Here is a 21873-nt window from a genome sequence, read left to right as displayed (position 1 = left end):
GTGTCTGGTTGTGATGCTGTGTGCCAGCTCTCCACTGGCCTTTCAGGAAGCTACGTGCATGTCATTCCAACAGGAAAACTTCATATCCAAGCCCTTCTCCCATCAATCATAATGCCATGTTGGGCAGACACAGACAGAACCACCAAGAAAAATCTCTCTGGTGCAAATTTTTAATAAAGGACAACTGTCACACAGAGCCTTCATAGAGAGCTCCTTTGTGTTAAACATCCTTGTGCTGCACCCTCTCTGTCATTAAGCAAGGGAGCAACGGTTCTTCAATCTTTTAGTCTTGAATTTCAGAATCAGAATCAGAATCAGCTTTATTGCCAAGTTCGTACATACAAACAAGGAATTTGACACTTTGCTCTTTGGTTTTGTTTTTGCATTACAGAATATACATATTCACAATGTACAATATACACATATATAATAAAAAGGTGCATTTGCAACATCTGTATGCTGTTGTTTTGTACTCTATTGAATGTTCAACAGAGAAACTGCCTGGGGGAAGAAACTGTCTTTGTGGCGGCTGGTTTTAGTGAACAGTGCTCTGTAGCGGCGGCCTGAAGGTAAAGCTCTGAACAGTTTATGTGCAGGGTGTGTGGGGTCTGCAGAGATTTTAGCAGCTCTTTTTCTGACCCTAGACCTGTATAAGTCCTGGATGGAGGGAAGGTCAGCTCTGATTATTCTCTCTGCATTCCTGATTATTCATTGCAGTCTGGACCTGTCCTGTTTTGTGGATGAGCCAAACCACACTGAGATGGATGAAGACAGGACAGATTGAATGATGGCAGTGTAGAAGATGACCAGCAGCTCCTGTGGAAGGTTGAACTTCTTGAGTTGCCTCAGGAAGTACAGTCTCTGCTGGGCCTTCTTTCGAACATTGTCTATGTGTGAAGACCATCTCAGGTCCTCAGAGGTGGTGGTTCCTAAGAACCTGAAGTGGTCCACGGCCGATACAGTGTTGTTGAGGATGGTGAGGGGGGTGTATGGGGGTGGTGTTCTCCGAAAGTCCACCACCATTTCCACAGTCTTGAGTGGGTTGAGTTCAAGGTAGTTCTGAGTACACCAGTGTACCAGCCGATCCACCTGCTGTCTGTATGCAGACTCATCACCGTCCTGGATCAGACCAATGACAATGATGCCATCTGCAAACTTAATGAGTTTCACGGACGTGTCCGATGAGGTGCAGTCATTTTTGTACAGGGAGAAGAGGAGTGGGGATAGAACACACCCCTGGGGGGCACCAGTACTTATTGATCTGGATCGGGAGAAGATGCTAATGTATTTGCTAATGTAATTTCTTCTGCACTATTCTTAGATGCAAAAATTGCATTTCTTGGTTCTCATGTTTACAAACATTTGCAGTTTAAGTAAATAATGCTCTAGTATTGCCTTGCTACACATCTAAAAATGTAGCATTTGTTGATTTCAACTTAAACTAGACTGCAAGTTATTTGGACATTTAAAAAAATCTGCAGCATGAACATTGCATTTCTGAGACACAAAATGACAGATACTTACACACATTTATAAAACTGTAATAGAACAATACAAGTGCTAAACAGATGCTGTAGGCTATGACCCAATGACAACATTACCTAATCTCTTAACTATATTAAAACAACTTTATTGTTTTTGATGTGTTTCATTATCTGTGTTACATCATCACTTAAAAGATCTGACATAGTTTCAATAACATTTGGGTGTGGATAAAACATTTCTAAAAGACTTGCTGATCATTTGACCCTTTTGTCCTTTTCTACCTTTTTAGTCAAGTCAACTCTGAATTGAAATAAAACCCTTTGGCATGGGACCATGCCCACAAAGGGGGTGTTTCGTATAGGTTTTGACACAGAAGGACTTTACAAGTAATTTACAACATTCTACTCATAGTCTGCTGTAAGAACATGTGGTTATAAGACTTTAAAAAATTGCATCTACGTGCAAGAGGTTACACCGAGTTATTTAGTTTTGTTAAGGTGTTGGGGTCATCCATTTTGGTCGCACAGACCGACTAGGCTGCGCAGATCAACATGCGCAGCTCAACAGGCATCGCAGCTCTGACGTCACCCGGGATAATAAAACCTGCGGAAACCAAACTTTCGTTTCCAGCGTGTCTCACGGGATGACTCAACGGAGGCACATATCTTAAGAGACAAAATCTCGTAGGCGAACTTTTCCACCACACGGCCATTCCCGGAAGCTGGAATTCTGTCTGATACAAGGAGGTCAGAAGATTCATATACCGATTGAAGACCCCGCTGACACTCCAGCACAGGTGAAAACCCACAGAGGTGTTTCCAAGGAGACACGTTTTCATCCTTGTTTTTCAGTCGACTGCAATGCTCCCTCATTTTCCCCGTTTTGGACGGATGAAAAGTTTACCATTTTTGAGTTGATCACGGAAGCGTGACACTTTGGTCCCCCCCCCCCCATTTTTCATTCTCGAACCGTTCAAGAGAAGTCAACATCAAAGTAATTTCATTCTTTTTTATATTAATCGGATAGGTGCATTTAGAGGTCTGGGCAGGGTGAGGCATAGTTTGGGGTGATTTAGAATCACCAGTAGTTAATCCAAGGTATTAAATTGTTGTATGTAGTAATGATTGAATTATTTATACTGAGCAGTTTGATTTGCTGTGCTGCTGAATCGTTGAGCAAGGATGCGATCAGCAAGGTGCATGTTTAGGTTTTTGTGCGGCTGATCCCAAATCAGCCAGGAGTTAGAAGTTGGACTTTAAAAGTCTTTTCAAAGCAGCTGCGGTCTGGGCCTCATGGCCTGACCACTCCTTTATCCCAGTTTTGTTACTGGAGTTTTTCCACCGAGTTCCCACCTCAGAGTTTTATGACCCTTTTTTCGAGATTTGGGGCAATCAGCCGTTAGTGGCTAAAGGGGCGTGGCCCCACCGCTCTACCAGCTGATAGCCGCCATCCAGATGCATCAGTGTACCAAGAAGGCTTCCCTGTACAGTGGTTCTGCTCCACTTTCCAAGTTAACCCAAATTGCGCATTTTGTCCATAAAACTGCTGATTTGATCTTCACAGACACTCAATGCGCATACATTTTCTTTTATTATTATTTTTAGATTGTAATTTTACTCCCTTTTGTAGAATAGGGCATATTTAGTTAGGTGAAGATTTTTGGACCAGAATAGTAATTGAATTGCAATATGGTCAATAAATGTTCACAAATATAAAGAGAAGCATTTGTGTTTATTTCATGCAAGAGTGATTTATCTGTCAAAATAAGGTCAAAGTTCCCCCTATGATTGGTGGAGCAGCTAATTAAACAGTGACATTTAGCATGGTTTTGGTTAATAATTATCAATTATTAACAATAATTAACTAATTGTAATTATTACGTGCTTTTAGCCAATAATCACAACACCAGAGAACATCTCTGATTTCTTCGTAAGCAATGATGTTTGGTTAAGAAACTATTTTCCTGAATTATGATTTTTAATTAGACTTTTTGATCATATTCATTAATCAATAATCATAATCCTTACAAAGGGGTTATAAGCTGTTATCCTTTATGAGTCAATAGGGTTAGGGAGAAACAGAGAAACAGAAGTGGCCAAAGTAACTTAGCCTGTCCAATATCTGTGACACAAAACATTTTACAACTTCTTTCTAAAAGACACTACACAAAGTGGGAGGGGACATACGCTTTAAACATCCTTTATAGACATGACAGGACAATTTGTTTTATCAATATACACTTCATTTTAATATAACCACATGAAATGCATTTTTAGAAATATCAGCATACGTGTGACAGAAAATTTAGCTTTTGATTTAATTTCTACAATAAGTAGTGCTTGTCTTTTCAAACTAAATAATATGTTTTGTACAACAATATTATATTACTACTCGGATTATTTGCTTTAAAATTGACTGGCATTCATGCCTCTCCCATAAGTGGCCTGTCCAGTGACATCTGTCAGCTTACAAGGACAGCAGCAATGCCCAGACCAGTGTAACAGAGCATGAATATGAGCACAAAGGAATTGAAGCAGCTGAATGACTTGACAGTAGGAATGTCTCCTAAGGAGTGCAGGTTATAAGAGAGGATACAGTTCTTAGTTTAACCCGTATCACTGCCTTACCTTGGACCTCCTTGTCATTTCGGAACCACCGAATGTTGGCAGCAGGTTTGCTGCCTGATGTGATGCATGTCAGGGTGATTTCGTCTCCCTCCATGGCTGGCTTGGTAAATCCTGTGATTTCTGGCCGACTTGGCACTCCTGTTGTTCACCGAAGCATACATAAGATTAACGTCATGAATACATGTGGATCACTAATTTGCTTATTGATAGTCAGTTAAGTTTACATAATTTCCTCTGATAACATATCATTTCCAGTATTATTTTGCAACTGGTGTAAGTTTTGTTTTCACTAAGGTAGAATATTATAGTGGTATAGAGGTCTCAATCAGCTGCAGCTCATGCAAAATTCTACTGCCAGAGTCCTGACCAACACCAGGAAAATGGACCACATTACACTCGACTTTAAAACACATGCTCCTTGTTTGTTGAAAGATATAATTTAAAATGTTGGTCCTATTGGTTTTATAAAAATTATTATATTTTGTGCAGTTGCAAACTAGAGTAGTGTAAGGGGAAAAATGCCTAGCTCAGGTTTAAAAGTCCAATCTCATTGAGCAAGAGATGGGGTGTTTATGTTACTCCCCCCGGCCTAGGTTACAGAAAACATATGCCGAATGGGCTTGTCTAAGTCCACCCCCCCCCCGTAAACATGCGGGCTATAAATATCTGCTGTCTGCTTTGTGTGTTTAGGCCTTCTGTTCCGACTTACACAGTGCTGCTTTCCTCTCATCATGAACATTATTAAACCTGCTTGAGTGAGTTTAATCATCCTTGAGTTACAGGGGTTGGACAATGAAACTGAAACACCTGTCATTTTAGTGTGGGAGGTTTCATGGCTAAATTGGACCAGCCTGGTAGCCAGTCTTCATTGATTGCACATTGCACCAGTAAGAGCAGAGTGTGAAGGTTCAATTAGCAGGGTAAGAGCACAGTTTTGCTCAAAATATTGAAATGCACTATGGGTGACATACCAGAGTTCAAAAGAGGACAAATTGTTGGTGCACGTCTTGCTGGCGCATCTGTGACCAAGACAGCAAGTCTTTATGATGTATCAAGAGCCACGGTATCCAGGGTAATGTCAGCATACCACCAAGAAGGACAAACCAGATCCAACAGGATTAACTGTGGACGCAAGAGGAAGCTGTCTGAAAGGGATGTTCGGACTCTCCTGTTTCCACCAGAACTGTCCGTCGGGAGCTCCACAGGTTCAATATACACGGCCGGGCTGCTATAGCCAAACCTTTGGTCACTCATGCCAATGCCAAACGTCGGTTTCAATGGTGCAAGGAGCGCAAATCTTGGGCTGTGGACAATGTGAAACATGTATTGTTCTCTGCTGAGTTCACCTTTACTGTTTTCCCCACATCTGGGAGAGTTACGGTGTGGAGAAGACCCAAAGAAGCGTACCACCCAGACTGTTGCATGTGCAGAGTGAAGCAGGGGGGTGGATCAGTGATGGTTTGAGCTGCCATATCATGGCATTCCCTCGGCCCAATACTTGTGCTAGATGGGCACGTCACTGCCAAGGACTACCAAACCATTCTTGAGGACCATGTGCATCCAATGGTTCAAACATTGTATCCTGAAGGTGTTGCCGTGTATCAGGATGACAATGCACCAATACACACAGCAAGACTGGTGAAAGATTGGTTTGATGAACATGAAAGTGAAGTTGAACATCTCCCATGGCCTGCACAGTCACCAGATCTAAATATTATTGAGCCACTTTGGGGTGTTTTGGAGGAGCGAGTCAGGAAACGTTTTCCTCCACCAGTATCACATAGTGACCTGGCCACTATCCTGCAAGACGAATGGCTTAAAATCCCTCTGATCACTGTGCAGGACTTGTATATGTCATTCCCAAGACGAATTGACGCTGTAATGGCCGCAAAAGGAAGCCCTATACCATACTAATAAATTATTGTGGTCTAAAACCAGGTGTTTCAGTTTTATTGTCCAACCCCTGTATTTAATAGTCATTTTACAACATTGGTTTCTCAGGTATGAACTATGTAAACCACTCAGGTTATCAGATACCTCTTTACTCTGTGGTTCCAGTACCAGAACTAAACAAAGGAGATGCAGCATTCAGTTTCTATGTTCCTTAGTTCTGGAACCAACTGAACAAAAGCATGAGATGTACAGAAACCTTTGGCTCCTTTAAATCTGGACTGAAAACATTATTGTCTGTCTGTCTGTCTGTCTGTCTGTCTGTCTGTCTGTAGCAATACAAAACAAAAGAAATGTTGGATAAAGTATAAAAATCCCATTTTTATTAAACAACATTGGACACAATAAACAAAGCTTTTCAATTTCAATAATTTTGTTAGTAAGTGGATCACTAAATGTTCAATAAGTGCTATTAAACCAGCAGTGTTGCACTTCATGTTCTTCTAAATTCTGCAATTATGTTGGAGAAAAAGTTTGATTTGCGGATCTGCCATTTAGTTCTATATTCAGAAATCTCAACCTTTCTCAGTGTCACTTTTTGCAGACACCTTCTCAGGATGCGCTTCATTGCATGACAGATATTCTTTGGCTTTGGATTTTAAATTTGAGGCTCTGTAGTAATAACCATCTGTGATGTTTACTTTCAAATGCAGAGTTTAGCTTAAGTCATCCAGCTCTGTTTAGTCATATAAAACTGTCATTAAAATGTATTTTGAAGAAGTACCCTACTTGTCGATCCCTCCTATGTGCTACATTCACTTGCACTCATACATTTGTTATTTACTCACTATGAACTATGTGTTTTTGAACGAATCATTTCTTTTTGTAATTAATTTATCAAAATTAAAGCATCACATCGCAGCCCTAATATATAACATACTTATGTATACCATAATTATGCCATAATTTAAAATGCTCATTTGAAAAATCCAATGCAAGACAAAGGCATGTGGACATTAATCCAAAATGTTTATGCTCACCTAAAACAGTGAGGAAGGCCTTAGTTGTCTTGACAGGCATGGTGAAGAGTGAGCATGTATACTGGCCCTCGTCTGACAGGCTGACGTCATTGATTCTGATGGTGAGCTCCTGTGACGTGGCTCTTACAAGCTCAATTCTGTGATCCCTCAGAGCTGAAAGGAATGAGAAAACAGAATGACAATGAGCATAGAAAAAAACACATCTCACTAAGGAGGAAACTTATATAAACCTAGCAACTGCAACTGTAGAGATACTGTGCGCAATTTCTGTAACCTTTATCAGAAAAAGGCTGAATAAGCTGTGTCCTAACTTATTTCAAATACAATAGTTGTTTAGCTTTCTAGGGTGATGAGGTTATTCACAGTCACAGAGAGTACAGAAAGCATTAGTGGAATGCACTGAAGTGCAACAGCAGCAAAAACCTCTAAAAAAGGTGAGAAAACTCTTTGCATCTATAACACTGAGACTTTGATACAAAGTAAAGTAATCAGTGTATAGCTTGTATAATTGCATCAATTTGCTGCCTCCTCAAAATAACTGTTAATGTCAAAAAATTGTCAACAAAAGTAAATACAGCCCTAAAGGAAAATTTCTAAATTGTGCCCAATTAGCTATTTTTCCTCCTTGGTATCATGTGAATTGTTAGTGTTACAAGGTCTAAGATGTGAATTGGGAGCAGGTGTGTTAATGTGGTGTCATAGAACTCTGAGGATCTGAAAAAATATTTTTTGCTCCACAGTAAGATGACCTGGGTTATAATAAGATTGCCAACACCCTTAAACTGAGCTGCAGTATGGTGGCCAAGACCATGCAGTGGTTTAACAGGACAGGTTCCACCCAGAATAGGCCTCACCATGGTCGACTAAAGAAGTTAAGTGCAAGTGCTCAGCGTCATATCCAGAGGTTGTCTTTTGAAAAAAGACGTATGAATACTGCGAGCATTGCTGCAGAGGTTGAAGGGGTGGGGGGATTAGACTGTCAGTCTTCAGACCATATGCTGCACACTGCAACTAATTGGTCTGAATGGCCGACGTCCTAGAAGGAAGCCTTTTCTAAAGATGGTGCAAAAGAAAGCCTGCAGACAGTTTGCTGAAGACAAGCAGACTAAGGACATGGAATACTGGAACCATGTCCTGTTGTCTGATGAGACCAAGAGAAACTTATTTGGTTCAGATGAGTGTGTGGCAGTAACCAGAGGAGGTAAGTGCATGTGTGTGGTTAGTTTACCTTTGTTTATCTGGCAGGTGGCACCTTTTCCAAAAGTTAAATGTGACTGTGCGGTGAAGCTAACAAAAAAATGAGTAAGCAGACATTTAAAACGTTAAATGTTGTCAAAATGTTTGCCAAGAACAGAAGAAATTAAGCAAATGTTGTCGCTTCACCTACTCCTCCTCAAGATGTCACAGACAGAGAACCTGAGCTTTTGGGAATCTCAGTCCTCCTTCTCCCACGAATAAAGCTAGCTTTTCTGTCTCCACCTCCACAGCTACAACCCTCCCACAGAAGCCCAGCCGCAGTTTGCAGCACACAGCAACAGGCCACCTGGTTACTGACATATCAGATATTGGCAAAACCAATCAAAGCAGATTAGCTTAAAACATCTACGGATTTAGTGAAACTGAATTTTACTTATTTTTTTCATCTGGTGACATGATTCTCTGAACAAAGCCAGGGAGTGAATGGAGTAACGGCAAGAAAATTGTCACTAAGCACCTATCCACGCAAGCCCACCAGAGTCCCCAGTTATGTGCTTAGATTTTGGTGTCTGCTCAGTGGAGAGGCAGCCTGTTTATGGAAACGTCTTCCCAAATGTACATACAACAGTAAATGTTCTCCTGACTATGCCAGTGCCCACTGCCTCAGCAGAGCGGACCTTTAGCACACAGAGTCGGCTTAAAATGTATGCAACATGATGTCGGACACCAGGCTCATTGGTTTGGCCCTGATGAACATTCATCCCAAAAACAACATCGGCAGTGAGGAGGTGATAAGGCCTCCTTAAGAATATTCCATATTCTTCATATAGAATATCGATGATGTGTTACAGATAATTCCAGTTCCCACGGTCCCTGAATGCAACAGCTGGGAATATGTTGTTCAGCTGCTGTGTTGAGCTGTCAGGCATGATTCCACACCCCCGTAATCTGAGGCCCTGCCCCCCACGTCAAAACTGGGCCAGAAGTTTAAACCCGAAAAATAAAATCTGCAAGTGCGAAAAAAAAACTTGAATCTGAGAAGTTGTTTCAACTTTTTTTTTTTTTCCTATTTCACATCTTTTTTTTGTCAATTGCAAAACCTTTTTCCAGTTTTTAATTTTTGTGGGGGGAGGTAAAAAAAACTTTTCAGGTTCAAATTTTTTTCTTTTGAACAAACTTTTATTTTTCAGGTTACATTTTTTTTCTTTTGAACAAACTTTATGGCCCCAATTTAGCTCCACAGAAAGGGACAAAATTCCAGCAACTATTGTACAATGCTTGGGGAAGCTTGAGGATATCTAAAAACATTTGACTCAACTTACACAGTTTAAAAGGGAATACTACCAAATACAAAGGTGGTATAGGTAAACCCCTGACTTTAAAGAAGGTAAATAAAAAATCGTAAAGAAATTGTTTTGCTTTTATTCTGGCATTTGGCAAAAATAAATCATTTTGGTAATCCTAACTCATCTTAAAGAGAAGCAGCTTAGTATGATTCAATGTCAGATGCAGAAAACGTACTGTCATACAGTTTATTTAAACATTACCTGTGTTAAAACATTGTAGCATCTACATGCAAAAAATCTAAATTGGTATATATTCAGAGCAAAGCGACGACAAACTGTTAATAAAAAATGTTTTAGGTTATATGCGCTTGGCATAATCCATCACTCCTCATTCAACTGTGATAACACATCCACAAACTTGCAAAAAATTAGATGTATTTACTGAGCAAGGTCAGCCTGTACTTTTTTTTATCCCTTTTTACACTAATAAATCCTAAATAACCTTCTTCTTCTGTTGGAGTACAAGTGAGTAACCACAGAGGGCAAGAAGCAAAGTGGCTTCATTGAATAAATTACGCATTCTTAATCCTCAGTCCCTTCAGGCCAGCCCAGCTCTCTGCTGGGAGTTTTTCCATTTGAGGTTATTTAAACTCCGTTGTGCTGCGCTCCGAAGAGAAAATCTGGCCAAATGCTGTAGGAAGGTTGCTGATTAGGATTTAGGACTAGTGGTAGGTCACAGCTGGCATTTTATTTCAAATATACAAAAACAGCAGACGTGAATTACAACTAAATGTAACAGGGTGAAAAGCTTATGAGGTTTTACACAGAAAATAGATCATTATCAGAAATGCTGCTATTTATACTTAATTACATGTGATGATTGTTATCACATAATGACAGTCAGGGAACAAAATGACTAATAGCTGGAAAACGTTTCTAATGAAAATGTAATTTTTATTTTTGAAGGATAAAGAGTAGTGTACATTAATGAAATCTTTAAGCAAGAATTCAAATTAATAAAAAGTCACACCATTGGGCAGCCAGCTTATTACCTGCTACAGGGTTTAATACAAACATTTGATAGTCTAGCTGTAGCATCGTGAAACAAAGCTGCTCTTTGTTGTTCAGCATTCTCACAATCCAGCCTAAAAATTGCCCAAAGGCTTCTGCAGAAAACTGCAAAGTCTTTGGTGGATCCACAAACTGGAGAGGTGTTGAGGTCTAAGCAAACATTGCACAGCAACTGAAGATATGGAATTACAGACTGGGAGGATCAAAGCTGGGAATGAGATGACATGCTTCTCCTAGCCTATATCCCTCTATCTCTGTAACACATGGAGGAAAAACAGAAAGAAACAAGCCAAGTTTTCTCCTTTCTAGCCCCTTGTTCCTGGAAGCACAAACACCCTTTTGAGATGCTGCTAAATGTTTTCTCTGTTCTGTAACACGGATTTGTTGATGGAGAGCTGCTGTTTTTGTTTTGTGATAAACTGTCAGAAACTTGTTTGTATGAAACATTTGCAGTGTCATCCAGTAGGTGTCAGTCTGGAGGCATTTCCACCTGCTACTAACCCTCTACCACAACTAGGTGCCGCAGGGTGGAGAAAGTCGAGGGGTGACAGGTGTGGCTCATTGACCCATCAGTCGGGGAGCTTAAAGAGGATGGATCGCCGGCACTTCGTTGCCTGAGTGTTTGCCCTCTGTGGTATATATTTCTGGCCAGCTCTGAAACCTTTGAAAGTTTTGTGAGATAATCTGTTTTTTTTTTTTTAGTAAGACTTGCACTAACCTCCTCCTGACCTACCTGCTCTAGGTACTGGTTTTCGATCGGTCAAGCTGAACCCTGGATCATTGTTGCCGTGTGAGGTCCCCCCCCCCTAAACCTGGACTGAACCTGGCTGGCGATCCTAGGTCCTCTGGTGTTTCCCTCCGGCTGCTGTAGAACGTGGCAGGCTGGACCCACCTCCCTCTGACTCTGTGCCCCTCTCCCTGGCGGATGCTCTACCTCGATCTGTAAGCTGTTTAAATCATCTAGCTCACACTCTGAGGTTCAGTTTCTTACCTGTTGCCTTTTTCATGCAGCGTCGGGGTCTGGTTGTTGATCATCTGGTGTCAGCTCCTCCACTTGAGTTTGCAATAAAATTAACAAACTTTTCTGTTTCCCAGAGTCTCTGCTTGTGGGTCACGTCGGCAACAAAAACTATGACAGTAGGTGTGATCAGCACGAAATTATGCTGTTTCAACACATTTCTAGTGTTGTCAACAAGGATTAAAATGCCAGTGAAACTCTCTGATGTTGTTTGAGCTTACTCCCTTTAGTTTGTTGTTTCGATTAAAAAAGGTATAATTTTCGATAATTACAAAGGTTTAATGTTGTGCTATTTGTCATTTTTGTACGCCATACTGGCACATACAGTACCTAGTAAAAGTATTCCTGTTACATACACATTCAGCCCCACCCCTGAGTCAATTATGGCTGCAAGTCTTTTGGGGGTTGTCTACCAGCTTTGCACATCTAGGCTGAAATTGTGTTTGCAAAATAGCTCAAGCTTAGTTACATTTGACGCAGGGAATCTGTGAACATCAGTTTTTAAGACTTGCCATAGATTAACAATTTAGGCCTGGACTTTGAGTGGGCCATCCTCAAAACATGAATAATCTCATGCAATTGGTTTTCCTCTACTCATAATCCCTAACCAGTTTGCCTGTCCCTGTTGAAGAACAGCATCCCTTACAGTATGATGCTGCCATCAACATATGTATTTCATGGTGGTGATGGTGTGTTCCGGGTGTTGTGCAGTTTTAGATTTTCTCCGAGCACAGCATTTAGATTAAATAGTTAAATTTGTCTAATCTGAACAGAGCTCCTTCTCACACATACTATGTTCCCTACATGGCTTGTGGCAAAATATAAAAATGACTTGGGACATTTCTTGGTTACGTTTGCGGTTGTGCCATGCTCTTTCCACTTTTGGATGATGGATTAAACAGTGTTCAATTTAAAGCTTTGAATATCTTTTTTTTTTTTTTTAAACTAACCCTGCTATAAACCTCTCCACAACGTCATTCCTATCCTGTCTGGTGTTTTCCCTCGGTCTTCATTATGTTTCTTCTTCACTAATGTTCTCTAACAAACCTGAGGCTAGAAACTGAACCGTTGGATTTATATTTAATACTAAAACACACATAGATCAACACAATCTACAAATTTTTTTGTCACACTATAAATATATAATTCCACAGAATTATATTAGTTTCAGAGCCTACAGGGCTTAGTTTTCCCCAAAAGTTTATTGGAGTGGTTACAAATCTTTCTTAATTTTATTATGTCCTTGTCATTGGAATTCATAGAGTAAAGCTAAAATCTCTCATTCTTTAAAAAGGCCTGTTAATGTCTGCTGTTCAATTGGTGTGGTGTCTCTTTTTAAATACCAAAGAGTGACCCAATGCAATACAGACGGCTGATCATTTCAAGTGACATTTAAAGGTAAAAGGATTGAGCTCATTTTCTGTAATTCATGAACTTCACATTACTATTCAGAACTGAAATATATCCAAATGTCAGTTGCTGATATATTGAATCTGATAGACAAAACCCAAGAAAAGACCGAACCCTACCGTTAAAAAAGGATGGTGTTGACTGATGCTATTTTGTTAAAAAGCCAGTGGCATTAAACCCAAATGACTCAAGGCATATTGGAAAAAATAAGATGCACAACCCAAAGACAAGTATTGTCTGTTGCTCAAATATATGACAAGGACAACAAACTACTAGGAATCCAATCCAGGCAAAGGGCCCAGGTTGTGTGTAGATCCATCACAATCAGACCAAAATGCCACGGCTGACAAAGTTCTTTTCCAGATACTTTGGGAAATCAATGTGATGAAAAGGTTCATTTCCCCCAAACCCTAGATAGCTGTGCTGCTGTTCATTCTACTTAGGCAGAAACATAAATCTGTACCGTGACCTCGTGGATGATGCAGCCTTGTAGCATGGCAGCTAAATGACATAGCAGGAGTGAATCTGTGAATGAGGCCTTGCCAAGATTGGTAGTTAAACTTATTGCTTAGACCTTTGCAGGTAATGTTTTATTTATTTTTCTGACAGAACTTAGCTCTACCTACCGTAATGCCTTGCAAAACTGTTAATGCCCCTTGGATTTTCTTTGCATTTCATCATGTAGTAAAAAATAACAATGGATTTTAATTGGGATTTTTGTGAAACTAAACAAAGTAGCCTGCAAAGTCACTGCTTTAAAAAAAAATTAAAAATTTAATGTGAAAAATGTGACGCTCATTTGTAGAAAGCCCGGCCCCTTTTACTCTTTTACCACTAAATACTTCCAGTACAACCAACTATCTTCAAAAGTAACCCAATTAGGTAAAAGTCCACCTGTTTGTAATTTAATTGTATTATTGAAACAGCGGTTCTATAAAGGCTTCACATTTTGGGGTGAACATTACTGAAGAAACTGCTTCTTGAAGCACACCAGACATGTTAGGCATCAAGTGTGGAGATGCATAAAGCAGGGTTAGGTTATAAAACAATATCCCCAGCTTTGAACATCTCTTGGAGCTTTGTTAAATCTATCAATGTAATATAACAATCTTGGGCACAACTGCAAAAATATGAAGACATGGCCGTATGCCTAAGCTGAAAGCATTTATCAGAGAAGCAGCTAAGAAGCCCATGGTAACTTTGGAGGAGCTGCAGAGATCCACAGTTTGTGTGTTAGAATCAGTTGTCAAAAAAAGCCATGTAAATCATGCAGTAAACATGTGAAAGGGAGATCTGTTCAGAGACATGCAAAATACTGTGTGGCAGAAAACACAATGAGCACACCATTTCCAACATGAAAAATGGTATGGAGGTATTATTCTTAGGGGATGCTTTTCTTCAGCAGAATTATCTAAGAAATGTCAGGCTTTTGTTTGTAAAAATAATTTATTCATGTATCATTTTATTTCTACTTTTGCAATCATGCACTTGTCTAAAAAAAAATATATATATATATATATATTAAGAATTGTGGCTGTAAAGCGACAAAATTTGAAAAAGTTCAAGGGATCTGAATACTTTTGCACTGTGAGTGGAAGACAAAACACCCTCATGACACAGTTTGTAATTTCTTTGTCAATGTTAAACCTGGAACTTGTTCAGTTATAGTATGTCCAAAAATGGGACAAAAAACATTTTAAACTGTTATTAGAATTTATTTTGATAATAATGGCGTGTTTCTAGACATTTCTAAGGTTGGTTGACAGCCTGGTCAGATTTGTCCTTAGATAGCAGGAGACAAAATCTAGAATTACAATCACATGACATTCACTTCATCTTTAGCACTCAGATGCTATTTTTTTTCCTAACCTCAAACAATGAAAGATTTTCTGAAAGCCTAGACATAAAAAGTACATTTTACATCCATCCATTACTTTTGGAACCAAGCTGAGAGTTCTCAGGTTCAGTCAAAATATTTTACATCCTTGTTCCCATGTCACCATTTTTGCATGGCCTATTACCACTTTGAGCTAGTCTTGAAACGTGAAAGCACTTGCTGTCCTTCAGCAAGAACACAGAATTCTGGCAAGCAACCCCTGCCTGCTTTCCATCCATGGGCTCCACTCTTTGCAATTAGAGGGTGTTTGCTGCTGGCTGTGCTCGCTTGGTGGCTGTGTGGGCGATTTTGGATAAGTTCCAAGTATATAGTGGTGCAGGCAGGGGGCTCTTCTGCACCACACATGTGGCTACAATTAACAGAAGGAAAGAGCCTTGTTCCAGAGGGCCATTGTCACTGCCTGCTCGCTCAGAAATCCCACAGAGCAGATGCTGCTCAAATTAGACAAATTTTCAGTGCTTGAAGTGATATACCAAAGAAGGAGGAAATCTCTTAATACATATCTGATTCAATGAGGGAGAAATGAGACTGAGAATATTTGCATGTTTCTTAGACGCTTAACATAAGAGCTTCATTGTACACTGTGATACTGTACAGGAGCATCCTAAATTAGATCACTGAAAAGTTAATTTATTTCAGCAATTCAATTTTAAAATGGAAACCCATATTTTATACAATCATTACATGCAGAGTGATAACTGAAGTGTGGCTCTTAGTACCTTACATCTAATGAAACCCAAAGTTTCAGTTCCTTAGAAAACTTTTATGTCACATAAGTAAAAGGTTTTTAAATACACAAGTTATGTTATAGCTATGTTATGGGCTACACGATTATGAAGAACACTGCTGACATGACAGTTGTCCAGGAGGAAGCCACTGAAACCCTCAACAAAGAGGGTAAGCGACACTAGGCCATTGCAAAACAAGCTAGAGGATCAAAGCACATTATTAGAAAGTTGAGTGAAAGGAAGACGTGTGGTAGAAAAAGGTTCACAAGCAACCATAGACTTGAGAGGAAGCAAAGCCCATTTAAAAGAGTGAGGAAGATTCATAAGTCATGGACTGGGGCACATCCCTTGTGTTAAGCCACTTCTGAACCAGACAAAACATCGTGAGCATCTTATCTGTTATAAGGAGAAAAATGACTGTACTGTTGCCCATTGCTCGAAGATCATATCTTCAAATGAATCTACATTTCAAATGAATCTACATTTTGCATTTATGAAATTACTTAAATAAACTTACTTTTCTTTGTTATCTCACATTATTGAGATGCAACTGTATTCACAAGTGAAGAGATACACAGCCAGAACTTAGCTTTTATCAAAACAAACCTGAAATTATTTACAATTTATTTGTTATTCTAAGAAGCTTATATAAATAGTATATAAATACGATTTGACAAACTAGATCCACTGTTTTTACATCCCGGAGCTATTTCTCACATTAGCAATCACAGCAGCGTGTATGGTGCCACAATGGCAAATTCACATTTCAGTGAAGCTACAAGTAAAACAGTATGCTTAAAAGCCCATTAGTCCCTTAAGAAGACATTAGCTTTGGCCATGAGGCCCCTTTCTGCATTTTGCTCCTTGTAAAAACATTAACTGAAAAGTAAACAGCACTTTAAAGAACAAACTTGTAGCTTCTTACCAGTGAAGAATATTTATTTTAAAGACAAAGAATGTTGTAATAATAATAATAATTCTAATAATAATAATACAAATAATATTTATATAACAGATATTGCTTAAAATGAACAGTAAATGTTGTGTATTTAATAAATTTGCGATTTAAATGTGCTTTTACTGGTGCGCACTCCTGTAATTGCATCCTTGGTAATTATCTTTCATTCTCTCAGGCTAATGAATGTTTTAATGCTCGCATTAGAGCATTCATTTAGCACATAACAGCATTTTGATTACAACAAGCCAATTAAGATCAATTTTGCTTTGTGACCTTTATGATTCATTCTGAGATCCCCAATTAAATATCATGAATGATGAACCATGAACTTAGAAAAGATGGGACTGAAATTGAGAAACGGACAATGTAATGAAGGACAGTGATGTAATTTTGGTGCTTGAAACATAAATCTCTGGTACATATATAATATTTATATAGTTATACATCTCCACATTGCAGCACATGCTGTTGATTAAATTAGTTATCTCCCTTCCACATGAAATCCACAGTCGTTTTTTAATGACTGTATTATTCATATTCACCATATCTGATGAGATTCTGTACGGCTTCATGAATGTCATTACCATTCTCTATAGCCTCACTAGCATTTTATCCTTTTCCCACAAAACCCAGAGTGAAATAAATCATAATGAAGACAGCAAAGGACAGCTCTGTTCTCATTTGTCCTGCTCAGTAATAATATTTCACAACATTGGTGACTTATAATAGGGATAATTCAACAAAAGTCATATGGTCTGAATCACTTTTTTTATTACGGCATCCCACCAAAGTGCTGGTCCACAGCAGTGACCACTAATTGGCCTAATGAGTGAGGAAAGCAATAGCCGAACTATTAAGCCAATTTATCCTTTCTTTCTCAAGTCTGTACAGGAAGCAGATCTTTGCCATGGTGTAATCTGAAACCTTTGTGGTGGTCACATTCCACCTAGACTTGGATATACATAATGGATGAGACGGAGCAGACCAAAGAGCAAGCTGGCATGATACAAGACGAGGAATGTCTTGACTAATATGCAGAGAGGTTCCAACCCATGATCTCGCATCGCACCTGAGCTCAGTTTACTTTTGAAAATCCACAAAACTTAACTAAGATTATTCTGGGATGTCACGGGATCTTCTCATATGGTCTACCTTTTTTTTACTATCACATTGGCAAAATGAACAAAATTTGACTTACAGTAGCAAACATAGCACCCAATTCAGTTATACTCAACTGACAAAAGTTCTCAGCTCTGTTTGTGCAATTTGTAGAGGGTGTGATGTTCAGGATATAACAGTAGACTTGTATCCTATCTCTATGCCTGCTGTTCTGGTATGTCACATAATTGAGGTGATAGCAGCCAAATGCAGTGTTTACAGTTGGCAAACACAAGAGAATGAAATGAAAAACATCAAAATGGAATATATATTGATTTGTATGGATTTAAGTTCTGAAGGCAACTATTGGCCTTGCCACTACTAGTTTCAGCCCTTGTTCTCATATCTGTCATGGTTAATGGATTATCAGAGTGTTATTCTGGATGAACGGTTTGCAGCGGATACGCCTCTTCTGTCGGAGTTGTATTCCTCAAGCAAAAGACAGGATGAAAATGCCTTAGCATTAACAATGGAATCTGTTTAAAGTCACTCATCCATTATGTTTGTTAAACTAACAAATTACTCTAAACTAATGATCTTTGTATCAGCCTCACTTCTTAGCCACCTACTGTCTTACAATCTCGTATGACATCTGTTGACCCAAAAGTTCACAATGCAGGAAACAAATATTCCTCTTTTTGCGCTCTTTTTCAAAATTCTAATTTTGGTGTAGTGTATTGACTATTTACAATATTTTAATCCTTTTGTTTGTTTGTTTTGTAATATTTGCACACATGTTAAAGAGAAATGGCAATACTGGTCACTTCAATGGTTAGTTTATCTTTTGTACATTCCAATGCCGTCACCTAATTCAAAATTAATCAAATTATAGAAAGATCAGATTTTATCGTACTTTACTGTATCACTTTAGAAATTATGGTAGCTAGTCTAAATTAAATTTAAAAGGGCATTTTAACACTTCTTGCCCTCAGCTTTTTTTAAACATAAAACACATCAAGGGAATTGCTGTTATCGTTCATACTAAGCTAGAGGGAACGAGATCAAGTACATAAAAAAAGAATGTCAAAGAGTCAAATTGTTTAGCTTACAGAACCACACATCCAAATCTTTGGTATTCAATCTTTCTGAAGTGACTGAAGGGGACCGTTATAGTCACCCAAAACAATTGTACAACATGGAGAGACAAACAAGGACTCTAAGCATCTGAATAAACTGATTGTAAACTGATGTATCTGGTAGGTACAAACAAATAATTTTAAGAATTAAAACTGATAATGAGGTAATGCATCATTGCTGCCATAATTTAATCTACTCAGTCACAGCAATTCATGAAGTTTTTATCAGAGAAAGTGAGCAGGGCTTCCTTAAACTCAACAGTTTCATGTTGAAAGACAGCATGAGGTTAAATGCAGCATTTTTCACTGGTTCTACAAGAGGCCAAAACAAGTAAGAGGATAGTTGTAACTCTATGCCAAGCAATTAACTGGTGATTTGGCACAGCAGACATATCTTTCCAGGTGTCCCACTTTGTTCTACATATGAATATTGTGTTGTTCAACGCCTCCCATTTCTTCTGATAGCCTCCCGGGCATCGCATTAGTTATGCCAATAAAGCTTTTTATTCGGCTGTGGGAGATAGAGAGGAAATGTTCCCACAGTTAGCTCTGTCAACCTCTACTGGCATTAACAGCATTAATTTTGTCATCCTTATTGCATAGCAAAATAAGTTTTCCCTGTAATATAAATTGGTACCCAAGATGAGCAAAGCGCCATTGTTTATTTTGCTCTTCAAGCTCTACTGAAAAAAACCGAAAGGCAATGACTATGAGTTGTTTTTTAGAGGAATTATGAAGCAGTTTCTGCAAAACCTTTTAAACAAAATGCCTCATCGAATTCAGATCATACCATTCTGCCTGATGGACTGGAAAAGTGGATGGCATTGTTTGGTAATGTGCTAAATTGGTTCATATCTTCTCAGCAGACTGGTACGTCTTTTTGTCTTTTCACAAATTGTTATTTGATAATTGTCAAATAAGTGAACAAAGAACAGATGTGGAGTTCCTCAAGCCTGCATTCTTGGGCCACTTTTATTTAATATCTACATGCGTTCCCTAGCTCTGAGCAAAAAGTATTAGAACATCCCTTACCCTATGTATGTGTATGATTTCCCAAATGACCACAGAGCATGCAAGAAACATATGTATAGTTAAGGACCTAAATTGTGAAAACCACAAAGTCTACAACCTTTTCCCATTGTACAAACATTGCAGGAATAAAGGGTTTCCTATCATAATGGAACACAGAAAAGACAATGCACTCTTTCCTTTTAGGCAGGTTAGATTATTGTAATATTAACAGTTGATAAAACTAATCAAAAATGGTGCTTGACTCCCTGTTTGTAAAATAACATATTCTAAAACCTTGTTTTTGGTCTTTAAAACGCTGAGGGATTAGGCCAGAATGCATCTCAGACTTACTTATCAGGTATGACCCCTGTAGACCCATCAGGCCATCAGAGACCTGTTCAGTGCATGTTCCCAGGACAAGGACTCACCAAATGGTGGCAGCATTGAGGTTCTATGCTCCTTATCTTTGTGTACTCCCTGAAAATCTGAGATTTGCAGAAACTGTCAGCTCCCTTAAATCATAACAGAAAACATTGTCAAAAAGTTTATCAGTTATTTCTATTGTTTCTTTTTTTAATTTTAAATTTTTTCTATCATCCATTTAATGCATTTCTTGTTTTTTAATCATATTCTTTACCTTTATTCCTTTTTCTTCCACTAAAGCACTCTGAATTATTTTGTGGATGAATGCTGCTAAACAGATAAACATGCCTTACCTTAATTTGTAGTACACCAAGATGCATAAAATAATCTGTTCTTTGATTTCTACGTTAATTCATGCTAGTTCTCTAGGACATATACTACGTTAATTCACATCTTCAGGGCACACTCCATCCATTTACACAAGAGGATCTGTTTAAGATTCAGTTAACTTTTATTTAATTGTATTTGGAAGCAGTTCCATCTAATAAAACACCTTAGACCTCATTACTAAATCCAATCAGTAGTGAGGGAGGAAAGTATTTCTTCAAACCAGACTGTGACTCTCATTCTCCTGGTTTGCTGTGGCATCTTCCTTTCCCCATCAATTGTTATTCAAAGGGAAAGTTCATCTTCAATCACTGAACCAATGATATTGTATTAGCAGCTACAGCAGAAATGAAATGGATAATATGCTGTGAGAAACACTGATAGATGAGCACTCCGACCCTTACAAAACCAGTCCTCTATTACACTCCCTTTCACCCCAATTCTAATTTATCAAATCCAGACTTTTGTCACCTTTAAATTAGATTTGGCTTGTGAGAGCATGTTATGTTTCATCCTAGCTGAGGCCATGTTTCATTAGGTTGCAACACTCTACTTCCACATTAGAGTGATATCAAAACAACAATGCAAATTTAGGGCAGCAGAGACACTAATTAAGACCAATCATCTCAACATCCACAGGCACTACAATGCTGTAAACAGCACAGTGAGTGTTGCATGATTACTAAAAGTGCAATATAAAACAGTCTATTCCTGCTTAGTCTGCGCCCTGGGACATCAACAAAAAGAAAAAAATAACATTGAAAGTTTCTTCAGAATTAGGAGTAATGAATGCTTTTCCCTTTTATCATGTCTCTGTAGTTTATTCAGTCAAACTGTGTGCTCGCAGGCAGAAAAGACGGGACATGTTTGAACATTCAGAATTTTATAAATAATTTGAATAGATGCTGATGTAATTTAATCTGTCTCAGACATATTTATCACATCCTAACATTTCATCATTTCAGTTTTTCTCATGACTGGAAATATCACTCACCTTTCTTGTCCCCAAAAAACAGAGTTTGTTGTGCAGGGTTTGACCACTGGAGGGAAGTGTTATCATTATGATCCACACGACAGGTCATGTTGGCTGTGCCCCCCTCCACCACCGTCACATTCTGAGTGATGGGGAACTGACCCTGGCTACCTGTGGGATTATAAGACAAAGCTTGAGATCACTGCTCTAAGAAGAATCAGTTTTAAATTGCATTTCAGTCTCTTTTTTTTTATTAGATTTTTTTCACTCAAATCTAACATCAAAGTTATCTCATAAC

At 38.7% G+C, this 21873-nt stretch overlaps 1 protein-coding gene across 3 annotated transcripts in view; it reads right to left on the bottom strand.

Moving 5' to 3' along the window:
• The window catches only part of cadm2b (cell adhesion molecule 2b), a 238321-nt gene that overhangs the window by 27248 nt on the left and 189200 nt on the right, over window positions 1-21873 (bottom strand). For all 3 annotated transcript variants that reach the window (XM_047391447.1, XM_047391445.1, XM_047391446.1), the window contains 3 exons: window positions 21597-21746; window positions 7043-7195; window positions 4113-4250 (listed from right to left, as the gene is read on the bottom strand). In XM_047391447.1, the coding sequence (XP_047247403.1) occupies window positions 4113-4250; window positions 7043-7195; window positions 21597-21746 (441 nt within the window). The remainder of the gene's footprint in view (window positions 1-4112; window positions 4251-7042; window positions 7196-21596; window positions 21747-21873) is intronic.

Source organism: Girardinichthys multiradiatus, chromosome 18 (assembly GCF_021462225.1).
Source record: "Girardinichthys multiradiatus isolate DD_20200921_A chromosome 18, DD_fGirMul_XY1, whole genome shotgun sequence".
Lineage (NCBI taxonomy): Eukaryota > Metazoa > Chordata > Actinopteri > Cyprinodontiformes > Goodeidae > Girardinichthys > Girardinichthys multiradiatus.
This window is presented reverse-complemented; position numbering and strand designations above follow the sequence as displayed.